This window comes from Ambystoma mexicanum, chromosome 2q (genome assembly GCF_040938575.1).
Source record: "Ambystoma mexicanum isolate Mex_15411 chromosome 2q, UKY_AmexF1_1, whole genome shotgun sequence".
Classification (NCBI taxonomy): Eukaryota; Metazoa; Chordata; class Amphibia; order Caudata; family Ambystomatidae; genus Ambystoma; species Ambystoma mexicanum.
The window spans coordinates 204,351,556-204,377,289 of NC_090924.1; the positions used below are offsets into that span (position 1 = coordinate 204,351,556).

At 48.8% G+C, this 25,734-nt stretch overlaps 1 protein-coding gene across 1 annotated transcript in view; it reads right to left on the bottom strand.

Annotated features, from left to right (window-relative positions):
* The window catches only part of SMG1 (SMG1 nonsense mediated mRNA decay associated PI3K related kinase), a 2,768,248-nt gene that overhangs the window by 1,523,280 nt on the left and 1,219,234 nt on the right, over positions 1 to 25,734 (bottom strand). The window contains exon 39 of the mRNA XM_069647131.1: positions 25,424 to 25,646. Within this exon, the coding sequence (XP_069503232.1) occupies positions 25,424 to 25,646 (223 nt within the window). The remainder of the gene's footprint in view (positions 1 to 25,423; positions 25,647 to 25,734) is intronic.

Genomic DNA, 25,734 nt, shown 5'->3' on the forward strand with positions numbered 1-25,734 from the left:
TTGTGCAATTTTGTATAATGTGGAGCTAGATGTCTTAGCATGTTGGCAGTGAACATGTACCCTAAGCCGGGGTGTATCCGTGGTTCCGTAGGGAATGTGCCCCTCACTTCTGTCATTGCGGAGCGCAATCTTAGGTATTACAGCTTCTGCAGTGGGTTTCCTCCTATGGTTTTACTGATCGCCTCCCAGCTGACGAACAGTTTATCTATGAACAGATCACCAAACCGGTGTATCCCTTTATCCCTCTAGTGTGTGGCGAGGGTCTTATCCTATTTTGGGGGTAAGTAGTGAGCTTCCCATAGTGGCATATTTTGGTAGTACAAGGTCTTGTCTCCTGGGCGGCCTGTCATTCTGGTCCAGGCTGAGCATGTTACCAGTGCTGGGTTGATGGTGTTGTCGTTCCCGACTCTGGCCTCGGCCACTCTGTGTAACAGAGTTAGTGGGCCTAATGAACAGGCTTCAATCACCAAGTGTGGTGCATGGGGGTTCCCTTCTATCCAGAATGTGGTGTAGTAGGCCTGCGCTGCGAGATAGTATACTTCAATATCCGGAGCAGAGAGACCGCCCTGACGGTATGTTTGGGTAAGCCTGCCCCAACTCACTCTGGGTTGCCGTTCCAGACAAATGTTGTGCATGCTCCTTGGATCTTAATGAAAAAAAGACCTGCCTGGCCATACGGGGACTGTGCTAAACAGAATAGTTTCGGCAGTATGATCATTTTGATCAGGGCAAGCCTGCCCATGAGTGAGATAGGCAAGGACCGCCAGCTCTCAAGTTTGGCACATAGCACATCTGTAATCAGTGCATAGTTTAGGGCGTGGCCATTCTGCGTGTCGCACGCTATTTCAACCCCCTCGTATTTCACCCGTGTGGGGGCCCGTAAGAGCATATGTAGCCCTGTAGGTTTGCGAGTGGCATCTGTACGGGGAAAGATCTTGGAATTAGTCGAGTTTAGCTTCAGCACAGAATATTCCCCAAATTCCTTGACTGAGCGTAGCGCTCTACCCAGGGTAGTTTCAGGGTCCTTTAAATATAACAATGTAATCTGCATATAATGTTATGATCTCTGTCCTACTCGCCAGGAGAATTCCTATCTTGCTATGCCTGGCTCGCAACAGATCTGCAAGTGGCTCTATAACCAGCGCAAATAATAATGGGGATGACGGGCAGCCTTGTCGGGTACCACCGGCCAGCTCCAGGATCACCGATAGGGTGTAATTAACACAGATTCTGGCATACGGTTTTCTATATAGTATCCGCACCCACCTCATAAAATTCGGCCCAAACCCATAATTGAGGACTCTGAATAGGAAAGGCCAGTAGACTGTGTCGAATGCCTTCTGCATGTCCAGTACCAGTGCTACCCCTTGTGTGTATTTAGGTATAGATGCTATGATGTTGTAACAGCGGCGAATATTAGTTGCTGTGGACCTGCCCACTTCGAAGCCAGCCTGGTCCTCGTGAACCATGTGCGGCATCAATGGGTTTAGTCGTATGGACAATATTTTAGCAAATATTTTCACGTCTGTGTTTATTAGTGAAAGAGGTCTGTATGCACCACACTCCTCAGGTCACTTCCCGGGCTTAAGCAGCAACGTGATGATCGCTTCCCGTGTAGTTTTGGGTAATTCACCGGATTTTAAAGCTTCGGTCCAAACAGCAAGGAGTCAGGGCCCCAGTGCTATGGCAAATTCTTTATAAAACTCGGCTCCCAGTCCATCAGATCCTGCCGCCTTCCTGTTTGACAGGGATTTGATAGCTTCGGCTATCTCCACCTGTGTCAAAGGGTTTTCAAGGGCATCTCTGGTCTAGGGCGGCAAAAGTGTTGTGGGTATCCTGGCTAAGTATGTCTATCTCTTCCTCCTTGGCGACACTTTGGGGAGAATATAGGTCAGTGTAAAAGTCATAAAAGACTTTACCTATTTCTTCCTGATCAGTGACCACCACTCGGTCAGGCCGTGTTATACAATATATGGTGGAGTTGCCTCGCTCCCCTCGGACCATCCTGGCCAGGAGTTTACCCGGGCGTTCTTGCTACCCTTACCACCAGAAACAGCTGGTCAGTGAAGATAGCGAATCTCCCGTCCTGCTGCTTCTTTGTACTCATCTAGCTGTGTTTTAATATCTAGTTTGACCTGGGCCGTTTGACGAATGGCGTGCTGTTCCTGCAATTGTGTTATGCTTTTCCCACGCCTCTTCAGTTACCTGCGAATATCTTTAAGCGCTCTGAGCTTTATCGACATAGCTACCCCCTTATATATACTTTGAAGGCCAGCCACAGTGTCGCCCGACTCTCCACCGTGCCGTAATTTTTCTCTAAATATTCGTCTATGTGTTGGGTTAGAATTGTCTTATACACATGATCAGTTAATGCTGCAGCCTTAAATCTCCAAGGGGGTCTTTGTGGGGAGATCGTGGGGATATTCAGCGACAGCAACACCGGGAAATGGTCCTATAATGTTCTGGGTAATATTGTTGCCCTCCGATACCCAGCCTAGGATCTTTTGAGATGTCAACCAAATGTCGATCCTTGAGTGCATGTCGTGCACTGAAGAATAAAAAGGTGTATGCTTGCCTCTCTCCATGTAGGGATGGCCAAACCGCGCAGTTCCAGGTCAGTTCTATGCGTATGTATTGTGCACGTTGCTTGAGTAAGTGACTTGGGGCCGCTGGATGTACGATCTAATTGAGTGCACAGTATGGTGTTGAAATGTCCACCCATTATGTCGTGTGCTGTTAGATCCCTAGCACACTTCTGAAAGACCTTGGTGTACAAGTCTGGCTCACCTGTGTTCGGGCCATAGATATTAATGAGGAGTACCTCTGACTCAGCAAGTTTCCCGTGGATTAATACATACCGTCCTTTGGGGTCACACTCAGCTGCCAAGTGCGTGTACAGCACCAATTTGTGCATTAAGGTGAGTACCTCCCCCGCGCTCTGCTGGAAAAGGACATGTAGAAGCGATGGCTTCCCCAATCCGGTGCTGTTCTATATGCATGTTGTCCCAGTAGATGCATCTCCTGAAGAAATGTGATCTGGGCTCCCGTTCTATTAATGTATGCCATTACTTTCCGTGTTTTCACTGGCATTCCCAGTCCCCTTACATTCCAGCTTAGTAATGTGAATCCTTTTGGGCCCTTTTCAGCCATACTCTGCCCAGTGTCTAATAGGATTCATAGTGGGCAAGTGTCTCCGGCTGTCTCCATATGGCCATCTTGTATATGTCTGTGCATTTTTAACTTTAACTCCCTGCATGTTCTTGTTACCCGACCGACCCCCAACCTCATAGTCCCACCGAACTTCAACTATGCATTCCCCCCCCCCCCTCGCCCACTCAACAAACCATTGCACCCGCATTAGGGGGTGCTTCTGCGGCTGCGGAGTCCCGTAGTGTGACATGGCTGCCCATCGGTTTCATACATTAACGTTTCCAGTACGCATGATCAGCGGCACAGTAGTATAGCAATGCGCTGTAAACACCAAATACAAAATAAAACTGAATATGCAGACCCAGGGCATCTGCTACTGTAGTTTAATGTCTCTTGTTTCTAAGTGTGGCATTAGATCAATTGTTTTAGTCTTCTCATCCTGGTTGTGAAGATCCTTCACTGCCTGTTCCAGCAGTTCCATTTGGCTGCTTTGCTGGCATTGGGATGCTGGATTCAACAAAAGAGGCAGCTTCCTCTGGGAAAGTAAAGTAGTATGTTTTGTTATTGTGCTGTAGGCAAAGCCTAGCAGGGAAAAAACATTACTGTCACGCAGCATCCTCTTTACACCTGTAAATGAGCGTCGCTCTTGTTGAACTGCCAGTGTATAATCTGGGAAGATCCGGATTACTCTGGAGCCCAGCCTCAGTTCTTGATGGTCTCTCACTGCCCAGAGCGCTAGATCCCTGTCCATATAGTTAATCAGTCTGGCCATCATAGGTCTAGGGTAGGCGCCCGGTTTGGGGTGGGGAGCTAGGGATCTATGCGCTCTTTCAATTACAAACATCGAAGAACAGCCGGGGTCGCCCAGCAAGTCCCCGAGTAGTTCCTCCACTGCTGTCTCCATCGGGCCATTCAGCGCATCTTCGGGCACCCCCACTATGCGTACATTATTGCGGCGGTATGTGGCTTCCAAATCCTCGCATTTGAGCTTGACTGTTCGCAGATCTTTGGCCATTTCAGTCATGGTATTCTTTAATGATTCAAGTGTATCTTCTGTGGAGATGATCCGTTTTTTTGGCCTCTGATGCAGTTGTTGGATTTTTCAAGCTGGTTTCTGACCGTGATTACATTGGAGTCGATTCCGTTCAGTCTATCGTTCAAGGCTGCAAAGCCTTGCTGCATTGATGCAAAGACAGCTTAAGGGTCCATGGTGGCCAGCATGGCTGCGGGTGCTGTTTGCATCGTTTGTCGGAGCCTAGTGTTTTTGTCGCCTGTTTTGAGGTCTGTGTCATGTAGTTCTCAATACCGCCTTTCCCTTTCTTGGGTGCTGCCCCTTTGGGCATTGTACATTTTCTTCCACACTTTCCCGGATAGGCGGTGTGTTCAGTAGGGTTATAAGAATAATAATGATAATAATAATAATTTAGCATTTATATAGAGCTACGAACCCTCCGGTATCGTAGCGCTGCTTCTTATTACCCAGTTTGTGGTGCTCATTTATGGACCTCGGAAGGAGGAAAGGCTGAGATTGGCCCTGCCGGGATTCGAACCTGCGTTAGCAGGATCTGCAAAGATGTCAAAGCGAGCACTCTACTCGCTGTGCTATCGGACCGGCATGAATGAGAAACCATTTGGCTGCAGGGACTGCACCGTGGCAGGGAAGCACAAGACATAAGATACACTGCAAGACCTTGTGTCGACGGAGAGAGACTGCACTGAAGCTCACAACATAAAAGGGGCTTGGAAACAGAGTTTGGGAGCAGGCTCTGAAAACCACGAGCTACAGTGAAGTATCAGGAGCGGTGAGTACACAGGGAAACCCACATGGCTCACTATGATCCTGCGTTCCCTCTGTACCAGTCCACCAGGTCCACCGGGTTCAATGTATCGGCCAGGAGCTTGCGCGGCCGTAGGCGAATATGTCATTTAATTTAGGCGAGCGCGTAGTGGCTTCACCTTCAGCCATCGTTCATGCAGGGGAGCTGTGTGTCGTACCGACTAGAGTCTTCCAGAGGGTGCCTGCATGTGCAGGCGATCGACGGTTATCGGAGCACCCGCATGCACACCTTAGCGGTGCTTGTCACCTGCGCCTGTGGGTCCTTGGCGCTGCATCTGCAGTTTTCCAGGATCTTCGGGAAGGCCGGATTGCGGGCAGGCAGCTCGCTGGCTCCCGGGCAGTAGTACTGAGTGACGTCTCTGCCTTTCAGCTTCCAGTTTCTTCCAGGCCTCCCAGGTCTCTCGGAGCTGCGTGCGTTTCACATAAACTGCCGATCCGATTCACTTCATATTTGGTAGACCGGTAGATGCTGTTCTCTTACAACTCTTCTGATATTTCTGATACAAAACTGGGCGATAATGTTTGGGTTATACTTCCTGGACTTCAGCATGCCTATGGAGCTCACACACAAAGTTCCATCTACCTGTGTGCCCAACAGCGCCCCCCCCCCATCCTTATAGGACTTGACAGCTTTCTAATAAAGAGTTAGCGAGTTACCATCTGGAATTTTTCTCCATCCTCTTTCCGCCGCCCTTTTGGTCTGCCTAGCAGCCAAAATGATAAGGGAGAACCAGTAAGTGGCTATCAGATGAACTTCGTTCCGTATAGTGCTTTTAAAAGGTTGTAGGTTATCATATGGGATACATTACTCATCGTAATCGTATTTCTGATGCTTGTATCTGCTTAGATTCACATGCTGTGCATAGGCCGACATCTAGTGGAAGCTGCAGAGTATTACAGTTTGTTTTTCGAAACTCGAAAATGGGCGTCGACACAGGGCGTGCCAGTAATACTATCCCTAGTGTGACGTCCACTGTACCCATGATCCCTCACGCGTGTAGGACCCTCAGATTGTATTTTTTCTGACATGAGGTAGCATGAGGAGTAGCGCGAGTACAGATAATCCAAGCAGATAGAAAGGTAAGACTACAAGCAACCATGCGCCTTCTCTCAGAGGGGAGGAAGGGTGGGTCGCATGTGAATCTAAGCAGATACAAGCATCAGAAATACGATTACGGTGAGTAATGTATTCCTTCTGAGGCTTGTGGAATCTGCTTAGATCACATGCTGTGCATAGATTAGCGAGCAGTACCTGAAGGAGGTGGGATGTGAGAAGGGTCATGAGCAAATAAATGTCTTAGAACCGCTTGTCCCACTTGTGTATCTGTCTTGGAATGGGTGTCAATGCAGTAGTGCTGAGTAAAAGTGTGAATAGAGCTCCAAGTAGCTGCTTTGCAAATGGGGTCAAGGGGTACATTTGCAATGAAAGCCAGAGTGGCCCCAATGCCTCTTGTAGAGTGTGCTCTTGGCGTGCAAGGCAGAGTTCTTTCAGAAAGGGAGTAACACAGCATGATACAGTTAATAATCCACTTAGAGATGGCACCTTTAGAGACGCGATCCCCCTCTTTGCCTGTAGCTGCGGAGACAAACAGTTGGTCTGTTTTCCTTAGCGGTCTGGTCTTGTTTACATAGTAGAGGACCGCCCTACGCACATCTAGGGTGTGTCGTTTCACGTCAGCCGAGCTTTGTGGGTTTTGGAAGAAAGCCGTAAACTCGATGGACTGGTTCACGTGGAATTTGGAAATTAACTTAGGTGAGAACCGAGGGTGTGTACGCAAAACCAGTTTATCCTTGTGGACTGTAAAGAAAGGGTCCTGCACTGAGAGCCTGAATTTCACTAACCCTTCTTATGGATGTAATAGCTACTAAGAAGGCTGTCTTATAAGTCAGATGTTTGAGACTGCTTTTATGCATGGGTTCGAATGGGGGGGCCCATGAGTTTAGCTAGCACCACATTAAGGTCCCACCCTGGTGGTGGGTTTGAAATAAGAGGGTGAAGTCTCCTTACTCCTTCCATGAAGGCTTTAACCACTGGAACTTTCCACCACGACACCTTCTTATGGGAGGTGGTGTATGCTGACAGAGCTGCCAGATGCACCTTCAGTGAGTTAAAAACCAGTCCTGCATCCAGCAGGTGGAGCATGTATGTAACAATAGTTGGAGTGCAATCAACTGGGTTGATTTGTCTATTCTGGCACCAGATAACGAATCTCTTCCACTTGTCAAAGTAGCAGTGCCTCGTGTTAGGCTTCCTAGATTCTTTTAGGATGTCCATACATCTTTGAGGTAAATTGAGATGTCCAAACTATGACCTCAGGAGCCATGCTGCTAGGTTCATTGAGTTGGGTAGAGGATGTACTGTTTGACCTTGATGCTGGGACAGTAGGTTGCACCAGCCCGGGAGTTTGATGGGTTCGCACGTCGCTAGTCTGCGTAAGTGTGGGAACCACGGTTGTCTCGCCCACAGGGAGCAACTAGGACGAGCGTCATCGATTCCCTGTTCACCACCTTCCTGATGAGGAGTTGGTGGAAAAGCGTATGCAAACATTCCTGACCAGTTCATCCACAGGGCGTTCCCCTGAGAGCCTGGTTGTGGGAATCTGGACGCGAAACTTGGGCATTGTCTGCTTTCGCTTGTGGCGAATAGGTCTATGGTGGGGGAACCCCACTGAGAGAAGAGATCTTCTACGATTTCTCTGTGTAGATACCATTCGTGCTCCTCTGGGAGGGGATCTCTGCTTAGCGCATCTGCTAGAGAATTGAGATCCCCTGGAACATGTTGCGATGACAGGAAGATGTTCCGTTTGAGTGCCCCTGTCCAAATTCTCTGGGCAAGTTTGGACAGGCAGTCCCTCCCTGCTTGTTTAGGTAAAACATGGCTGTAGTGCTGTCCGTCCGGATCTGCACTGACAGATTCAGCAGGTAGGGCTCGAACGCTTGAAGCGCTCTGAATACTGCCAGAAGCTCTAGCAGGTTGATGTGATTCTTGGCCACTGAGTGAGACCAGAGACCCTGAGCTGTGTGGTGAAGGAGGTGAGCTCCCCACCCTGTCAGGCATGCATCGGTTGTGACTACCGCCTGTATCTTGGGATCGTAAAAGGGTTTCCCCTTGTACAGATTTTCTCTTGTCCACCAGTGAAGGCTTTGTACCAGTGTTGGCGAAACGACCACTAGATCGTCCCACTGACCACTTGCCTGAGACCACTGTTTCGCCAACCATTCCTGCATGGGACGCATGCGCAGGTGCGCGTGGGGGACCAGGTAAATGCATGACGCCATCATGCCTAGCAAACTCATTGCTTTGCGTACAGTTATCTGACGACTGGCCTGATATTGAGGAATTTGAGGTAGTATATTCCGAATTCTCTCCTCTGATGGCAAGGTCAACCCCCTCTTGTGTGTCTAGGATAGCTCCTAGGAACTGTTTGGAGGTGCTTGGCACCAGACTTGACTTTTTCTCGTTTATTTAGAAACCCAATTCGAAGAGGAGGTTGATTGTTCTTTGAATGTTTGTTCTGCAAATCGCTGGGGTTTCCCCCGTGATGAGCCAGTCGTCCAGGTAAGGGTACACCGGGATAGCCTCCCTGCGTAGGTGTGCTGCTGCCACCGCCAGTACCTTGATGAATACCCTTGGAGCTGAAGCTATCCCGAAGGGCAGTACCTTGAACTGGTAGTGCCGACTGTCCACCTTGAATCGCAAGTACTTTCTGTGCCCTGGGAACATGCAAATATGAAAATAGGCATCTTTCATGTCCAATGTTGCCATGTAGTCCCCCTTTTTTTTTTTTTAGGAGGGGGATTACCTCTTGGAGAGTTGTAATGCAAAACTTTTGGGGCTTGACATATTTGTTTGCAGGCAGCAAGTCTAATACTGGGCGCATTGTTAAATCTTTCTTTGGTACAAGGAAGTAGGTTGAATAAATACCCTTGTTTACCTGGTGTCCCGGGACGAGTTCGATCGCGTCCTTTGCTAGCAGATTGACGATTTCCTCGAGGAGGATTCTTTGGTGGTCCAAAGAATGTGTTCTTTGTCGTGGAGGGTGGTTTTGGGGACGCTCTAACAGTTCTATGCAGTATCCTGCGGACACTGTGGACAGCACCCATCTGTCTGATGTGATCCCTTCCCAAGCTTGGGTGAAGTTGGAAATGCGTCCTCCTACTGGGGATGCGTGAGAAGGGACCCTGAGCGGAGCGTCACTGTTTTGGTGGAGGCGTGCCGCCGCCTCTACTGGGGCTGCCTCTACCTTTACCCAGTCCTCTCTTATTCCCCCTGCTATAACCTTGGGTAGACTGTTGGTTATTATTCCACTGCGTACCCTGACTCTCTTTGGGAATTTTGTCATTACCCCTTTGATTTGGGGGCTTAGTGGTTAGTTGACCTAGGGACTGGAGTGTTTCATACTCGTCCTTGGCATTTTTCAGCGCGTCCTCGACCGCCTTACCGAACAATAGATCTGGCTCCACCGGTTTGTCTAACAAGGATGCTTTGGTTTCGGCTTTGAATCCAGACTGCCGTAACCAAGCATGTCTCTTGATAACAGTACCCTCTGCTATCAATCTCCCGGCGTTATCTGCGGCATCAAAGGTTGCCTTTAAAATGCAACCGGATACGGCTCTACCTTCCGCTGAGACTTGTGCTAATTGTCTCTTTAGGGGTTCTGGTGCGGTATCTATGAGTGCCGCGACTTCCTCCCATTGGTGGCAGTTATAACTCGCCAGCAGGGTGGTGGAGTTGGCGATTCTTCCTTGGTAGGCGGAAATGGAGGCAACCTTTCTGCCGAACCCATACATTTTCTTGTTCTCCTTGTCGGGAGGAGCTTCTGATAAGAAGGGCGTTCCTGCCCTCTTGCAGGTGTTTGTAACGACTAGGGAGTCCGGTTTCAGATGCCCTCTTATATACAGTGGGTCTGATTTGGCTGCCCTGAAAAGCTTCTCAATCCTGGGGTTGACTGCCCTTGTGAGGTTGGGGTTTACTAGTGAAGGGTCTATTCTTCTTTGGATCGATCTAAGGATAGGGATGCCCTGCGCAATAGGTCTCCTTTCTCCCACCAACTCTTCGGCAAAATCTCTTTCCTCTTGAACACCCTGGGTGTCAATGTGGAAGTGGTTTGCTGCTCGAGATAGGACTTCATTTAGGAGGGGCTGGTTGTCGACAGGGGAGTCGGTAACCTGTGGTTCCTTATCTACCGGGGAATCTACCCTGTATGTTTCTGGGTCGTCCTCTTCCTCCCCTTGTTCCTCATCGTCCCCATAGTAGCCTGTCCCAGTCTGTTCTTCCAACATGCCCAAATCTGTATCCTCACAAAGGTAAGGATCTTCTTCTTGAGAATAAGGGTGAATGTGGAAGGGATCTGAAGACCGTGTTTCGAATCGGGATTTTTTACTTGGGGGGGATTGGATCCTTGGAGCGTGGGGGTGCTGACCCATCGGGGTTATAAGTGAGAAAATGGTTTTTGGAATAGAAATCTGCCAATGATGACATTCTTGACATGACTATCTAGGTCCTCACTAGACCACTCTCTTGAACTGGGAATGACTTTGCCTGGGGGGGGGGGGGGGGGGGAGTTTCCCCGTCTCATCTATAATTGAGATGTGAGACCTGTCTGCCTGTTTGAGTGGAATGTTTCTGCGTTGTGGAAGTATGCTGAGACTGCTTCCTCGGTTGTTTTCCCCCCTCCCCGTGGCTGGAAGAGTGTTTACCCTGCTTCTTTGGGCCTTCTGAGCTTTTCGACGCCTGGCGTCGAGCTTCGGTACTGGTGGTACTATCCTTCGACCATGTAGGTTGGGATTCGGGAATAGGCGTTACTTGGGCTGTAGACACCGACTCCTGGAGTGCAGTCTGGGGATAGAGGTCGGCTTCGTCTTCCGACGATCGAACCTCGGTTACCTTGGGGAGCGAGGCACTCTTGGCAATAGTGGATGATTGCCTGGAGTAATGTGGCGATCTAGATAGAGAACGCCGATTCGGACCATTCCCAATGTGCCTCTTTCCGAGAGCTCGACGTGTGCGTCGAGTCTCGGTGGGACTTCGTGTGTTTGGAAGTGCTGTGGGTTGCGCTTACGTCGCCGGGGGTCTTCCCCATAGCCGCCCTGCCGGACGACCTTCCTAGGTCGGGGACCTACGCCTGGCTGTCTTTCGTGTTGCCCTCGCCGTCCGAAAGTACAGCGTCGCTACCGTCACTGAAGGCACCCTCCGCGGCCATGGCCTCTCGACGCCTGGTGGAACGATCTTTTAGTGTTTTAGGTTTGAACCTACTACACTCTGCAATTTGCCTCGGGGTGATCCCTTGACAAGCAGAGATTGCACGTGGCGTGTCTGTCAACCCAAGGATACTTGAGGTTGCACTTTGGGCAAAATTGGAAAGGGGTACCCTCCATACGCACCTTGAGGCAGCGGGCTGGTAAGTGTAGGAATATATAAGAAAGTATATAAGAGTGTAGAGTATATCCACCCTCCACTCTCCCTACTTGTAGTGCCGAGGCCAGAGGTCTTCCGAGGCCCGGGCCGAGGCCAGAGGCCTTCCTAGGCCCACTCCGTCGTGAAGCTCTCGACGGTCGCTTTCTTCTCTGGTTCCACGTCGAGTGTTGAATTTCGGTGACTCGACGTTAGGGTGGAGAAAAAGGGGAAATAATATTTTTCAAAGTATGGCTAATGCCAGGTAACTCCGCTGAATGCTTCCGACCAGTATGGCGGAAAAAAACAATCTGAGGGTCCTACACGCGTGAGGGATCATGGGTACAGTGGACGTCACACTAGGGATAGTATTACTGGCACGCCCTGTGTCGACGGCCATTTGAGTTTCGAAAAACAAACTAATACTCCACAACTTCCACTAGATGTCCGCCTATGCACAGCATGTGATCTAAGCAGATCCCACAAGCCTCAAACTGTATTACAAATAAGGCGCAGTTGTGCAGCAGAGGATTCCAGGGTGACCTCACCCAAGAGATTCTTCAACTGGGGAGAGACGGCAGATTTAAAGGCTGCCTCCGAGATGGCACGGATACCTCTGCACAAAATGAATGAAAACAGGTCACATGCAATCTTTATCTGTCGCAAAGTTACAGAGCAGAATTGAGAATAAAACCGTTAATATGTCTCAGCAGCAGCATGCATTTACGTCTAGATGTGACCGGCTGGTTTCTACAAAGGACCCATTCAAGTAGATTACCTGCTTGATGGGTGGGAACAAGAACCTGTTGTTTAAACCCCAGACCCTCTATGAGGTTTAAGAGGGCACCAGCCTCTTAGTCTCAGGCGTCATTGGCCCACAGATGAAAGTCACCAGTAGGTTTTTTTAAAAATTTTTATTTAGCATGGGAGCCAAGGAACACAACCAACTGTTCCTGAAAGTCAGGCATACTAATGGGAGGACGATAGAGTAATAAAAGGCTAAATGTAGCAGTAGCACTGGCCCTAATTTTAACCAGCATGACCTCACAGGCGTCCAGTGCCAGAGTACTAGAAAGGAAGAAGTTAAGGTTCTCCCTGAAAATTATAGCCACACCACCACCTCTCTGACATATTCGGTTGGTATGTGAATGTAAGTTAGTTTCACAGAGCCATGTTTCTGTGAGAAGCAGGACATCAAGATTAGAGGACGTAATATGGTCTGCAATCGACGGAATGTGCAACTAATAATCGTGTTTTTAATAAGGCCGTTTTTAACAGCCTATCACTACACACGCAAGTGTGGATAGATTCAGAAGACGTCAGCTGGGTAGGGCCATTCCCCACAGGGGTGTTTCTACGGCCGGCGCGTCCAAAACTAGTGCAAGTGCCTTACTAGCCTGGGGAATGTTTTAAACTGTGCTCGGCTGAGAGAAGGGGAAGTCCAGATCAAGGTCCTCCGGCTGAGATAACCGCTTGTTTTTCCGATTGAGGTGGATTTGTCTAGTTAGATCGTTCCGTGAAATTTTGGCGCGAGAGAGAAACTGTGTCAAAGTGAATAACTTACTTGGAGGTCTCTAGCCGTAAAGATGTAAGCGAGAAAGAAGTGCTCCTGCCCTCACCACGCACAAACTGGCACAAACCGGCTTGTTACGTTCGCGCCTGGACTGCAAATATGATGCTCAGTGAACTACAATACTGCTTTGTATTGTAGTTCCAGGTGATACCATCTGTGCAGTACCTCTAAAGGCTTCTGATTCAACTGGCACTTAAAAAGTATGAAATATTGCAGATAGACAATTTGGCTAATTACATTAGTTGTTGCCTAAAAGAGAGCCCTAAGCATCACAATGCAGTAATAAAATGCAGAGAATAAAAGTAAACCTAAAAACATTAAAAATGCTGTAAAAACAGTTTTCAGAACGGCGTAGTGTCTTGCAGCTCCTCAGGAGTGGAAGGCCTTCCAGACCCGGGTATCCAGGGCTGCTTCGATGAACTGGAGCCTTTGTACTGGCATCACATGGGACTTCATCATGTTCAGCAAGAATCCCAGCCTGTGCAGTAGCAGACAGGTCTCCTTCAGATGGGAGAAAACCTGTCCTGCAGACTTGCCTCGGATCAAACAGTCGGCCAGGTATGGGAATTCGTGGACCCCAGATCTCCCGAGGTGAGACGCGATTACTGCCATGAGCTTGGTGATAACCCTTGGAGCGGAGGTCAGCCCAAAGGGAAGCACCTTGAACTGATCGTGCTCGTCAGCGGGATGAGTGTATGGAGCGGGATGAGTGTATGGAGCGGGATGAGTGTATGGAGCGGGATGAGTGTATGGAGCGGGATGAGTGTATGGAGCGGGATGAGTGTATGGAGTGGATAGGGCGGAGCAGACTAGTGCACGCGGGGTGGACCGGAGTGTATTATACCAGACTGGGGTGCACAGAGTGGATGTGTGCACGCTACAGACTGGAGCGCATAGAATGGGACGTACATAGTATGGTTTGGAATGCAGAGAACGTTGAAAGAACATATAACCCATCATATCACACCACCATGCTTACTCTCTCCTTTATATCAGCACTCAACTAGAACACAGGGATACTATGACACCATTCGGTATAACTGTTCTCATACCAACATCCACCGCTTACTCCACATCACTCTGAATAAACACTGCTGGTTTCACACCCCCAGCCAGGCGTTCTCCTCAGGCCTAACACAGCCACAACCGTTCTGGATAAAACCTGCCAGAACAAACACATTGTCCTCATCCCTCAACCACCACACCTACTGCTAAGAAGCAGCTATTACACGAATACCGCATGAGCTGCACACATACCCGGTGCTCACATGCACCTTTGACCCTTCTCTACTCTCTCTACTGATCTGAACTTCGGTTCCCAAGGGCGTTCAACCTACCAGCACCTTCAGACCATATCAATGGTATATAAGGCGCTATATAAGTGCAAAATAACATAACATGAGAAACCTCAGGAACTTCCTGTGCTTTCGATGAATCAGCACAAGGAAATAAGCGTCCTGCAGGTCTATTGACACCAGCCAGTCCTGATGTTCGAGAACATGGAGAAGTTCTCTGAACCTCACCATCCTGAACCAGTCTTTCCTCAGTAACTTATTCAAGGCCCCCGAGGTCCAGAATGGGACGGAGACCTCCTCCCTTTTTGGGCACCAGGAAGAACTGGGAAAACCATCCTGGAACTCTGTTTGGGAGGTACCTCTTCCACGGCACCCTTCAACAAAAGGGCTCTCAGTTCTTCCTGGCGCTCGTGTCCCGGTTGGATTGAAGGCGGTAGGGGTCTGTCCAGTAGTTTTCTTAAGAAGGGCAGGCAATAACTCCGCCGGACGAGCTGTAGGACCCAGGCATCGGAGGCCATCTCCTGCTACTGGGGCCAATTCTCTGCTAATCGCCCACCAACCGCTAAGATGTGGGAGGGCAAATCAAAGCGGCTTAGAGGGCGGTGCCAATGCCCCCACTGCTGTTTGTTGGCCTCTGGAAGCCCCCCTGCCCCTTCGGGGCCACGTGATACGCTTCTGCCCCTGCCTACCCTGTGAGAGCTGCGCTTATCTGCCATAAGGCGCATATTGCCTGTAACCTCTGGCCCTGGAGGAGAAACTCAAGGCAGGTTTGGCCATCTGCACAGCCATGCCTAATAATCTTGCATCGATTTTCGATTCCTTACATTTCTCGAAGCATTGATCAGCTTTCTGGCCGAACAGGAATTTGCCCCTTGAATGGCATGTCCAGTAACTTGTTTTGGACATGATGAAGTCTGAAGACCACAAATAGGCCTGCCTCCTCAGCGTTATAGCCGATGCCATTGAACAGCCCACGCAGTCTGCCAGGTCCAGGCCCGTTCGGAAAGACTGCCTGGCCACCTCTTACCCATCCTCCACCAGCTGTAAGAAGACCTTGCACATCTCCCCCTCAGGAATGTACTGTGCAGCAGGCTCCACTGCTGTCTAGAGACTGAAGGATTATTTAGCAAAACCACTATCCACTTTTGCGGCCTTGAGAGCCGTGCTGCCTGATGTGAAAACCTTCAATTTTCTTAGCTTCTCTGTCTGCTGGCAGATTTGAAGAGGAAGAAGCTGATCTGGATGAGACTGTAGCAGCTTGAATGACAAGCCCTTATGGGAAAGGGTGAGAAGAGAGGAATGAATGGTCCCCTCTTGCCGGCCCATACTTCCCAGTCATGGTGGAGCAGACTGGGGGAATGGAACAGGGATGCTGATACAAAGAGGTCACCGTATTGGCAATCGTCGGATTCAGAAGCATGTAACCGAACCTTCATCCAATATATCAGTCAGGTCATACCCTTGTACTGGCACTGCTGAAAATTGCAAACCCCAAGTGTCAAACACCCTTTCCACAAATGCCCTGAACTTGGCATGGTTATATGTATAGGGCTGACCTTGCTCGAACTCCAGGGCTGGTGAAGTATCCAAACCGCTGGCCTCGTGAAGCCCATGTGCAGGCTCCAGAATTTGAGTATGGTCGTCGAAATAGTCGATGCCACATGTTCCCATGAAAATGGTGTCGTCCTCTCCCTAGTCATCCGTCAAAAATGGTCGATATAGTGCTGAAAAAAACCAGAGCGTGAGAGGGGCGACAAATTATCTCGCAGAGCGTCGGTGCCAAGGGCTTGTCCTTCGTCGCCAATAGTGTGGCAATCAAGGTCGACTGAGGCTGTGACGCCAGAACGTTGGCACCTTGAAATCTGTGGGAAGGGCCCGTCATCGAGGGCTTATACTCCTTCGGGCGTCATCTCAAAGGCTACGCTGATATCCATGGCGTCTACACTGGGACTTGTGAGGGGGTTGGTAACACCGAGCGCCGCTCTTGCCTCTGAGGCCTGCTGCTTGGGGGAGTGAGGGCGGGGGGGCTCACCCCTGTCTGCAGCAGCATGTTTTCTAAACATCTCTAGCATGGAGGTTTTTAAATACTCCCACTACTGTCGAGGGGTAGGCCCAGTTGACGGTTTACCTCCTTCCGTCGACGAATCAGAGTCCCGATGGTGGAGCCTCTTCTTGTGGGACGAGGAAGAGTGGCTCCTCGAATGGGACCCTTTCTTCTTTCGCTGATGTTCTTTTTCAGGGGTAAGCCCCTCGGTCTCAGCCTCTGAGGACCGGAACGTCGACCGCACCTGAGATTTAGAAGGCACACGACACACACCCCTCCGTGTCATGACCGGTGCTGAGGCACCAGAGGCATAACTCATGCAGGTCGGTAACTTTTGGTGGGACAGTCTGTACACCACTTGAATACCGAAACCCGGGTGACACATACCGGTCGAGGAAAAGGATTTTCTCATGAAAACAGATAGGGTCAAAGACTCGCTGCATTCCTAAAGCAGCGTGTCAAGCACGCAGAAAAAAGGACTGAGGTGTGGGACGTAGTGCCGGGAGTATATATGTATGACGCTGGATGTCACGCTCGTAGCAGACTATCGAGCAGCGAGCAAGACAGATTGACGATCTATGGCCGTGTCGGGGTCGACTATGCCCCCTGTCGAAAAGAATTACAAAGCAGCAAAGCTGGATGGGATATCTGTCAGATGAGGAATCTGCGGGAGAAAGTCAATGCACTGGAGTATAAGGATCCAGAGTTGTTTCCCGGCACTCGTGATGCAGTGATGATAGTTTCACTTATATAATAACCTTTACCTTTTAGGTTATTTATTAATTTACCTTACTTGTGAACAGTTTTATTTGATCACTCTCCAAAAGGATTAATCTATCTCGATTATTTTTACTTTATTCTCTTAATATGGTTATTGATTATTTCATATATTCGACTACTGCTCTGATAAAATTCAATAAAATAGAAGTAAACATTAAAAGACAATTTACCATGAAAAAAGGTTAGGTTTTGTAAGTTTGTATGTATTGTAGGAAATATGCAATTTGTTACTACCACAAACAGCTGTTTATCAATCCAGAACACCCTAGAGGGAGTAACAAAACCTCAAGGCACTGCTTGGGGCTTATCTGTGCAATCTACTTGGCTTTGGATGGATTGGGAGAGCAAGAGAAATTACCAGGAGATTGCCCTCCCAGGTTGAAATCTCTGACCACCGTCAGCAAGAAAGACTCTTGAACTTAAATTCTGAAAAGGAATACCCACACAGCGCCTAGAACTCTCCAATCAACTTTGTGGAGGTATAAACTTTCAAGAGCATAGACAATCTTCAAAAGGCATCAAGAAAGATAAAGGAAGAGGCTCAAAACGTCAGAGTGCAAAATAAGCATCACTGGCTATGGGCAAGGAACATATGGTTAATATCAGACAAGTAACATTTAACTTTGTTAGGTCGTCTTTAGTTAAAGTGGATGTAATCACTGTTTTCTAAGATTTAGAAAAAAGCAGGCAACTCCTTGGTTAATCAACGAACAGCTAGTGATACATCATAGTTAACTTCTTCCATTAGCCAGCATAGACGTATGTAGGCAAAGGGAACTTGAATACCTGAGGGACCATTCAGAGGCAAGTACTTGTTCAGCCTCCAAAATTGTGGTACAAGGTTTTTAGGTCAGAATTCATATGCCCACACCTCACTGAAACAGAAGATCTTCACTCAGGATTAGAAGGAATGCTGGACAAACCATTGCATGAAATAGGTCTGCACACCAGGTTAGACCAAGATAAGTCAGACATGTGTGCAAACGTGACTGGGACCCGTCTGTTGGCAGCCAATTGCTGCCTTTCAGTGTTATCTGAAGTTGCTCCTGTTACTAAGTACTTCTTTTTTGAGTTGTGAACGCATGGTCTATTTTGGGACCTTCACATTTTGTGACGAATATTTCAAAGGTGTATGTGAGCTCCAGTTTTGCAAGTCAAAAGAATATTGAAAAGGGAAGAATCAGTAGAAGTGTATTAGTTCATCTACTTTGTACATATATGTTTAAAAGAGAACAGTGTTTTGGAAAGATTTAAAGGGTGTTTTTGGATGGAGATTTTTGGTTTGCAAAAATTCTGTGCACTGCAGATTGAGAATGCCATCAAAATTGTGTCAGGTGTTTACAGTGCTGCTCAGTCTTAAAGATATGACAATGCATTACTTACCGTAAAAGCATTTCTGATGGTTGTATCTGCTTAGATTCACATGCTGTGCATAGGTCCGACATCCAGTGGTCACTGCGGAGTATTGCATTTTGTTTTTCGTAGTCGAAAAGGGACGTCGACAAGGCGTGTCTGAAATACTATCCCTATAGTGACGTGCGTTGTACCCACAATCCCTCACGCGTCGAGGTCCCTCTGTTTGTATTTTTCTGCCCTGAGGGAGCCTTCTAGACGTGAGTGAGTACAGAAAAGAGAGATATAAAAGGAAGTCTATGTTCCTTTCATCCGAGCGGGGAGGAAGGGTGGGCGCATGTGAATCTAAGCAGATACAACCATCAGAAATGCTTTTACGGTAAGTAATGCATTGTCTTCTGATGTTTGTTAATCTGCTTAGAATCACATGCTGTGCATAGACTAGCGAGCAGTACCCGGAGTTGGCGGTGGGTTATGAGAAGGAACAGTAGAGAAAAGATGTCTTAATACTGCCTGTCCCACCTGGGAGGCAGATCTCGAGTGTGCATCTAGACAGTAGTGTTTGTAAAGGTGTGCACAGAACTCCAGGTAGCCGCTTTGCAGATGGACTCAAGGGGAACATTTGCAATGAATGCTATGGACGCCCCCGTGCCTCGAGTAGAGTGTGCTCTTGGCTTAAAGGGCAGTTCTCTCTTAGCAAGAGTATAGCAGAGAGTGATGCATTGAACAATCCATCTAGAAATAGTGGACTTTGAAACTGCATCCCCTTCTCTTCCTGCTGCCACCGAGACGAAGAACTGATTAGTCTTCCTCAGTGGTCTGGTTCTTTCCATGTAGAACATGACCGCTCTGCGCACATCTAGTGTGTGCAGAGTTTTTTCTCCCAAGTTGGAAGGATTTTGAAAGAACGTTGGCAGTTCTATAGACTGGTTTACGTGGAATTTCGAGATGAATTTCGGAGCAAACCTTGGGTGCGTGCGTAGAACCACCTTATCTCTGAACTGTAACGAAGGGGTCTAGAACAGAAAGAGCCTGTAGTTCACTTACTCTCCTGATGGAGGTGATAGCTATTAAAAAAGCAGTCTTAAGAGTGAGGTCTTTAAGAGATGCTTTGTGCATGGGTTCGAATGGTGAGCCCATGAGTCTGGTAAGTACCACGTTAAGGTCCCATCCGGGAGCTGGGTCAGCTATCGGGGGGTGTATTTTCTTTACTCCCTCCATGAAGGCCTTTATAACAGGGATCTTCCACCACGACACCTTGAGTTGGGAAGTGGTGTATGCAGAAAGTGCCGCTAGGTGGACTTTAATGGAATTGAACACTAGACCTGAATCCAATAAGTGGGTCAGGTATAGAACAATATGTGTGGGAGAGCAGTCAATCGGGTTGATGCTTTTTCCTCTGCACCAGATGACAAATCTCTTCCACTTGCTAGAATAGCAGTGGCGAGTGTTAGGTTTTCTGGCTTCCCTGAGGATGTCCATGCATCTCTGCGGGAGCTGTAGATGTCCGAATTCTATGATCTCAGGAGCCAAGCTGCTAAGTTCATGTTCTGGGGGCATGGATGCAGAGTCCTGCCCTTGTCTTGTGACAGCATGTTGTACGGGCAGGGGAGTTTCACAGGGGGAGATCGAGACATCTCTATCAAGTGAGCGAACCATGGCTGTCGGGCCCACATTGGGGCCACCAGTATCATGGTCACTTGTTCCTGGTGCATCTTGTGCACCACCTTGTTGAGAAGGGGAGTCGGGGGGGAAAAGCGTAAACAAATTTCCCTGACCATTGCATCGACAGACCGTTCCCCTTGGATTGGTTCTGGGGGTACCTGGAGGCTAACCTTAGGCATTGTGAGTTCTCCAGGGTTGCGAATAGGTCATTGTGTGAAGACGTCGAAGACGATGTCTTCGTGCAGTCGCCATTCGTACTCTTCGGGCAGGGGGAAATCTCTGCTGAGTTTGTCTGCCAGCAGATCGAGTTCCCCTGGTACATGTTGTGACAGTAGGAACATGTTTTGTTTGAGAGCCCACTTCCATATATTTTGGGCCAGTTTGGACAGTCCTGGAGAGTGGGTCCCCCCCTGCTTGTTGATGTAGTACATGGCTGTGGTGCTGTCTGTAAGGACCAACACAGTCTTGCCTTGTAGGTGTTCCTGGAAGGTTTTTAGCGCCTTGAACACAGCTAGTAGCTCCAGTAGATTTATGTGTTTGGATGCTACGTTCGGAGTCCACACTCCGTGAGCAGTCTGATGGGATAGGTGAGCCCCCCCATCCTGTGAGGGATGCGTCTGTGGTTAGAGTGGCTTCCGCCGCGGGTGTGGCAAAGGGTTTCCCTCTTTCCAGGTTTTCCTTTGTCCACCACCGTAGCGAGAGAACCAAGGCCTGCGAGACCACCACTAGATCGTCCCATAGTCCGCTGGCCTGACACCACTGGCTGTTGAGCCACTCTTGCATAGGGCGCAGGCGCGCGTGAGGTACCAAATAAATACACAACGCCATCATGCCTAGCAAGCGCATTGCTTTGCGTACTGTCACCTCTCGATCGGCCACATATTGAGGGATCTGAAACAGCATGTTTTGGACCCTCTTGTTGGAGGGGAAGACAAGGCCGTCCTTTGTTTGAATTAGAGCCCCTAGGAATTGTTTGATTTGGCTGGGGTCTAGGCTGGACTTCTTTTCGTTGATGGAGAAGCCCAACTGGAACAAAAGGTCTACAGTCTTTTGGGTATTGGAGAAGCATGTTTCGTAAGAATCCCCTGTTATGAGCCAGTCGTCGAGGTAAGGGTAAACTGGGATGGACAACCTGCGCAGGTGGGCCGCTGCCACTGCCAGTACCTTCGTGAATACCCTTGGTGCTGATGCTATACCGAAGGGTAGCACTCTGAACTGGTAGTGTTTGCCCTCTACCATGAACCTGAGGTATCTTCTGTGCGCTGGCAACATTAAAATATGAAAGTATGCATCTTTCATGTCCAATGTTGTCATGTAATCTCCCTGTGATAGCAGTGGGATCACTTCCTGTAAGGTCACCATACGAAACTTCTGGGGTTTGATAAACTTGTTCGCTGGGCGCAGATCTAATACAGGGCGCATGGTTAGATCCTTTTTGGGTACAAGGAAGTACATTGAAAAAATACCTTCCGTTACCTGAGATAGAGGCACAACCTCTATGGCTCCTTTTTCCAGCAGTAGTTGTACTTCTTGGAGAAGGATGGCAAGGTGTTCCGGTGTCATGCGTCGTCCCCTCGGGGGTCTGTATGTTGGGGAACTGTTAAATTCGATGCAGTATCCGTGGGCTACGGTGGAAAGTACCCAGCGGTCTGACGTTATTCCCTCCCATGCTGGAAGAAAGGATGTTATCCGGCCCCCGACCAGTGTTGCATGGGAGGGGACGCGAATCTTCGCGTCACTTGGTGTTGTTGGGGGCTTGGGAGCCTCTGGGGGTGGACCCCCGACCTCTCCCTTTGCCCCGGCGCTGGCCTCTTCGGCTGTACTGCCCACTATTGGTCTGGTAATTGGTGGCAGGGTACTGTTGCTGCTGATTCTGCTGTTGGCCACGAAAAAAGCGTTTGTTGCCATAGCCACGTCTGGTAGTGGGCTTAGCGATCTGGTCAAGAGTTTTGATAGTATCGAACTCTTTTTTAGCCATCTCCAGAGCCTCATCCACCGCTTTCCCGAAGAGGTTTGAGTCTTCAACAGGTTTATTTATTAAAGACGCCTGTGTCTCCGGTTTGAACCCTGAGTTGCGCAGCCATACATGGCGTTTTAGGAGTATTCCCTGAACCAGGGAACGTCCCGCTATCTCTGCAGCATCCAGAGAGTTCTTTACAATACTCTGGTTGACCTGGGTTCCTTCGCCAATAGTTGATAGCAGGCGTGTACGTAGTGGTTCCGGCGCTTCTTCGGCGTCTTTGTGCAGTTTGGCCCACTGCGCGTCCGCGTAGCTAGCTAGCAAAGAATTGTTCGCAATTCTTGCCGAAAAGGCAGCCGAGGATGTGACTCTCTTTGCAAGGGCATATAACCTCTTGCCCTCCTTGTCAGGTGGTGCCTCGCTGGTGGATAGCGGCACCCCTGCCCTCTTCCTTGTATTAGTTACTACAAGGGAATCCGGAATGGAATGTCCCCTGATGTACAGCGGGTCTGAGGGTGAAGGAGTGAAAAGTTTTTCAATTCCTGGATTAACTCCTCGGATTAGTGCGGGTGTGGATAGCGAAGGGATGATTCTTCTCTTCACTGAAGCGAGGAGGGGAATGGTCTGGCTGACTGGGGGTTTCTCCTTAATTACTCTTTCCACAAAGTCTATTTCAGGAGAGATCTCCCCAGTGTACAGTTTGAAATGTGCTGCTGCTCTGCGCAACAGGGCATTGAATGTGGGCTGATCGTCAATGGGAGACGTGTTTCTAACAGGTGAATTGTCAGGAGGATTTAGGTTCAGGACATCAGTGTCTGAATATACTGATGGGGATTGCCAGGGATGAGAAGGTCCTTCTTCTGGATTTTCTCCGAAGCCTTCTCCTACCATGTCTGGGCTGTCTTCCAGACCTTCCTCCTGGTTCTGTCCCTCTTCATCGTCCACAAATTCATCCTCCTCTTCCAAGTATTGTTCCTCACCAGTGAGGTCATACACATTATGGAAGTCTGAGGCTGTGTCCTGCTGGGGATTGACTAGTCTCGGATATTTGGCCCTGGGGTCCTCCTGAGGCCCTTCTCTTGTTCTCTTGGGAGTGGGAGGGTTCTGGGTCTTCATAAACCTCTCCATTCTCTCCATGCAGAGATGGAGCCTTTCCATGGTTTCATGGGGTACCCCTGAGCGGTCTAGCGGGGGAAAATTAGTGTCATCTAGCTGAAAACTGCTCGACCTCTCCCATAACGTCGAGGAAAGTGTCCCGTCGCCTTCCGAAAAGCCTTCCGGTGTGCTGGGGGTCCCCCTGACTGAAGGGGGTAGTCCCTGTCTTTCTTCTGGCTTTTTCGGCGTGTCTTTCGACCTCTGCGTAGCGCTCGACGTGTCTTTCGGCGTACGCTTCTGGGCGTCGGCTACAACGATCCTCGCCAAGCTCTCTGCGACTCGTTTGTCAGCGGAGGGCTGTGGTTTCGACGTTACGGGTGTTGATCGTTCTACGGCGGCGTGCGCTCTCTGCTGGTGCGCGCCGGCCGATGGTTTGGGGGCGGCGCTCTTATTTGCCGAAAGCCCAGTCGCTGGTCGCGGCTGCGAGAGGGGCTTCGAACCTGAACGGTCCGAGGAGGCCGCCGGTGGAACCTGCGTCTCCTTGGGCGCTGATGCTTTCTTCGTCTTCGAAGAAGAAGAGCCATGGGTTGTGTGCTTATGTGTGGTATTGTGTGTGTCAGTGTCGCCGGGGTGTTCATCCCCATAAGCAGGGCGTGAGCCGAGCCCGTCGGGGCCGGGGACAGACGACGAAGAGCGCGAGCGCTCTTTAGAGGGGTCTACGACTTCCGTAGCGGAGGTCGTGTTATCACGTTCCTCGTCACTGTCGGTGGTAGCAGCGGCTGGTGAAGAATCGGCCTTCGACATAGCGTAGGCCGCCCACCTCTTGACCCTACGGTCTTTTAGAGTCTTTGGCTTAAGAAGCCGACAAGCCGTGCAACCCTCCTCTTTGTGATCGAGGGGCAAGCAGCGGTTACACCGTGAATGCTTGTCCTTCTAAGTAAACTTGCCCTTGCAAAGTGGGCAAAACCTAAAGGGTGTCCTCTCCATAGCCGAGGCAATAAATCGTGATAACGACCCCAAGGGAAAGGAAGGGGAAAAGGAAAGGCATTCTCAGAAAAGAACCAGAGATGTCCCACGACCCCACTCTCCCTACTGTATTTGGCCAGCGAGGCCAGGCCAAGTGTTCGGCTCCTCCCCTCGTCCCCTCCGTCGAAGATCTTGCTCGGCGGAGACAGCTTCACAACTGCGTCGAGGGAGGGATCGATATGTTATATATTAAATAGGAAAACGACCAAAGGTCGAGGAGATGGAATCTGCAATGTCTCTCGAGGAGTTCCGCGTAAAGGCGACCAGTAGCTGGGCGGAAAAAAACAATATGAGGGACCTCGACGCGTGAGGGATTGTGGGTACAACGCACGTCACTATAGGGATAGTATTTCATACACGCGTTGTCGACGTCCCTTTTCGACTACGAAAAACAAAATGCAATACTCCGCAGTGACCACTGGATGTCGGACCTATGCACAGCATGTGATTCTAAGCAGATTAACAAACATCAGAAATTTCTTTTTAAATATCCTCTATAGTGTTGAAAGTTGCTGATGGATTGAGAGGGGTGGTGCTGTTACAAAGCCTTCATATCTATGCTTTCACAGCAGGCCATTTATAAGTATAAGGAAAAGTGGTAATGCAGTTAAGGTGCTTAAACCCTCATGGGCTTTCTTCAATCTATAATGTTGGGAAGTTGGATTAATTGTTTTGGTATGAACACACAACTTTTCATTAAAAAAACGTGCTGACTGATTTTCAAAGATAAGAGCATCAATAGCATGGTCTTTTTAACAGATGTACAAGGCATTTCACACGTTGGGATGACCTTTTTAAAAAGCACTTCTCAAACGTGTTAAATAATCCAACAGCAGCCATTAAAATGTCCACTTGCCAGGTGATCATTTTCTTTGCGTGTGACAGGGTTTGGCTTTGTGTTAGTCCAGTAAAATCATGCAAAATACACGTTTTTATTCATTTTATTGGACTAACATATTGTGCTCAGATAGTGGATCCATAAGCTAGTCTAGGTCCCAGAGACATCATAATCGTGTCTGAAATACTGTGATGGATGCATGTGGGGAAACAGCATTCATGGCAGAGGTCTGGCGTTATACCTAGCAAGTCGTTTGCAACTTGAAATTCTCCATCTTCACTGCCAAATATATTATCTAAAGACATTTCCAAATGACAATGTAAAAACAAACTGACGCAAAAAAACACTAAGCTATCCCCTATATGTGCCACAAAGACTGTAGACTTGTGCTTTTCAAAGTGGATTGCACAAACCTGTTTAAAAGGCATCCAACTATTTCCGGGATTTGCTGGATTTGTAGGGTTCCTTAATTTTTCCAAAGCGTTTTGAATTGCATCTCCATAATTATCTTGAAACCATTTTTCATGTGGGGTTTCTGCAGGAGCTGCAGTAATGCTACATACGTGCTCCAGGGCAAACACAATGGGTTTCATTAGCGCAGTGTGCTTTTCACGCATGATGGCAATCTTCTCTTCTCTACAAAAAAAATAAAAAAGGATCAGATATTTTATCCGAATGCAGTTTATGGGAGTATTTTTGTTTATCAGAAGGAAACCATTCTTCA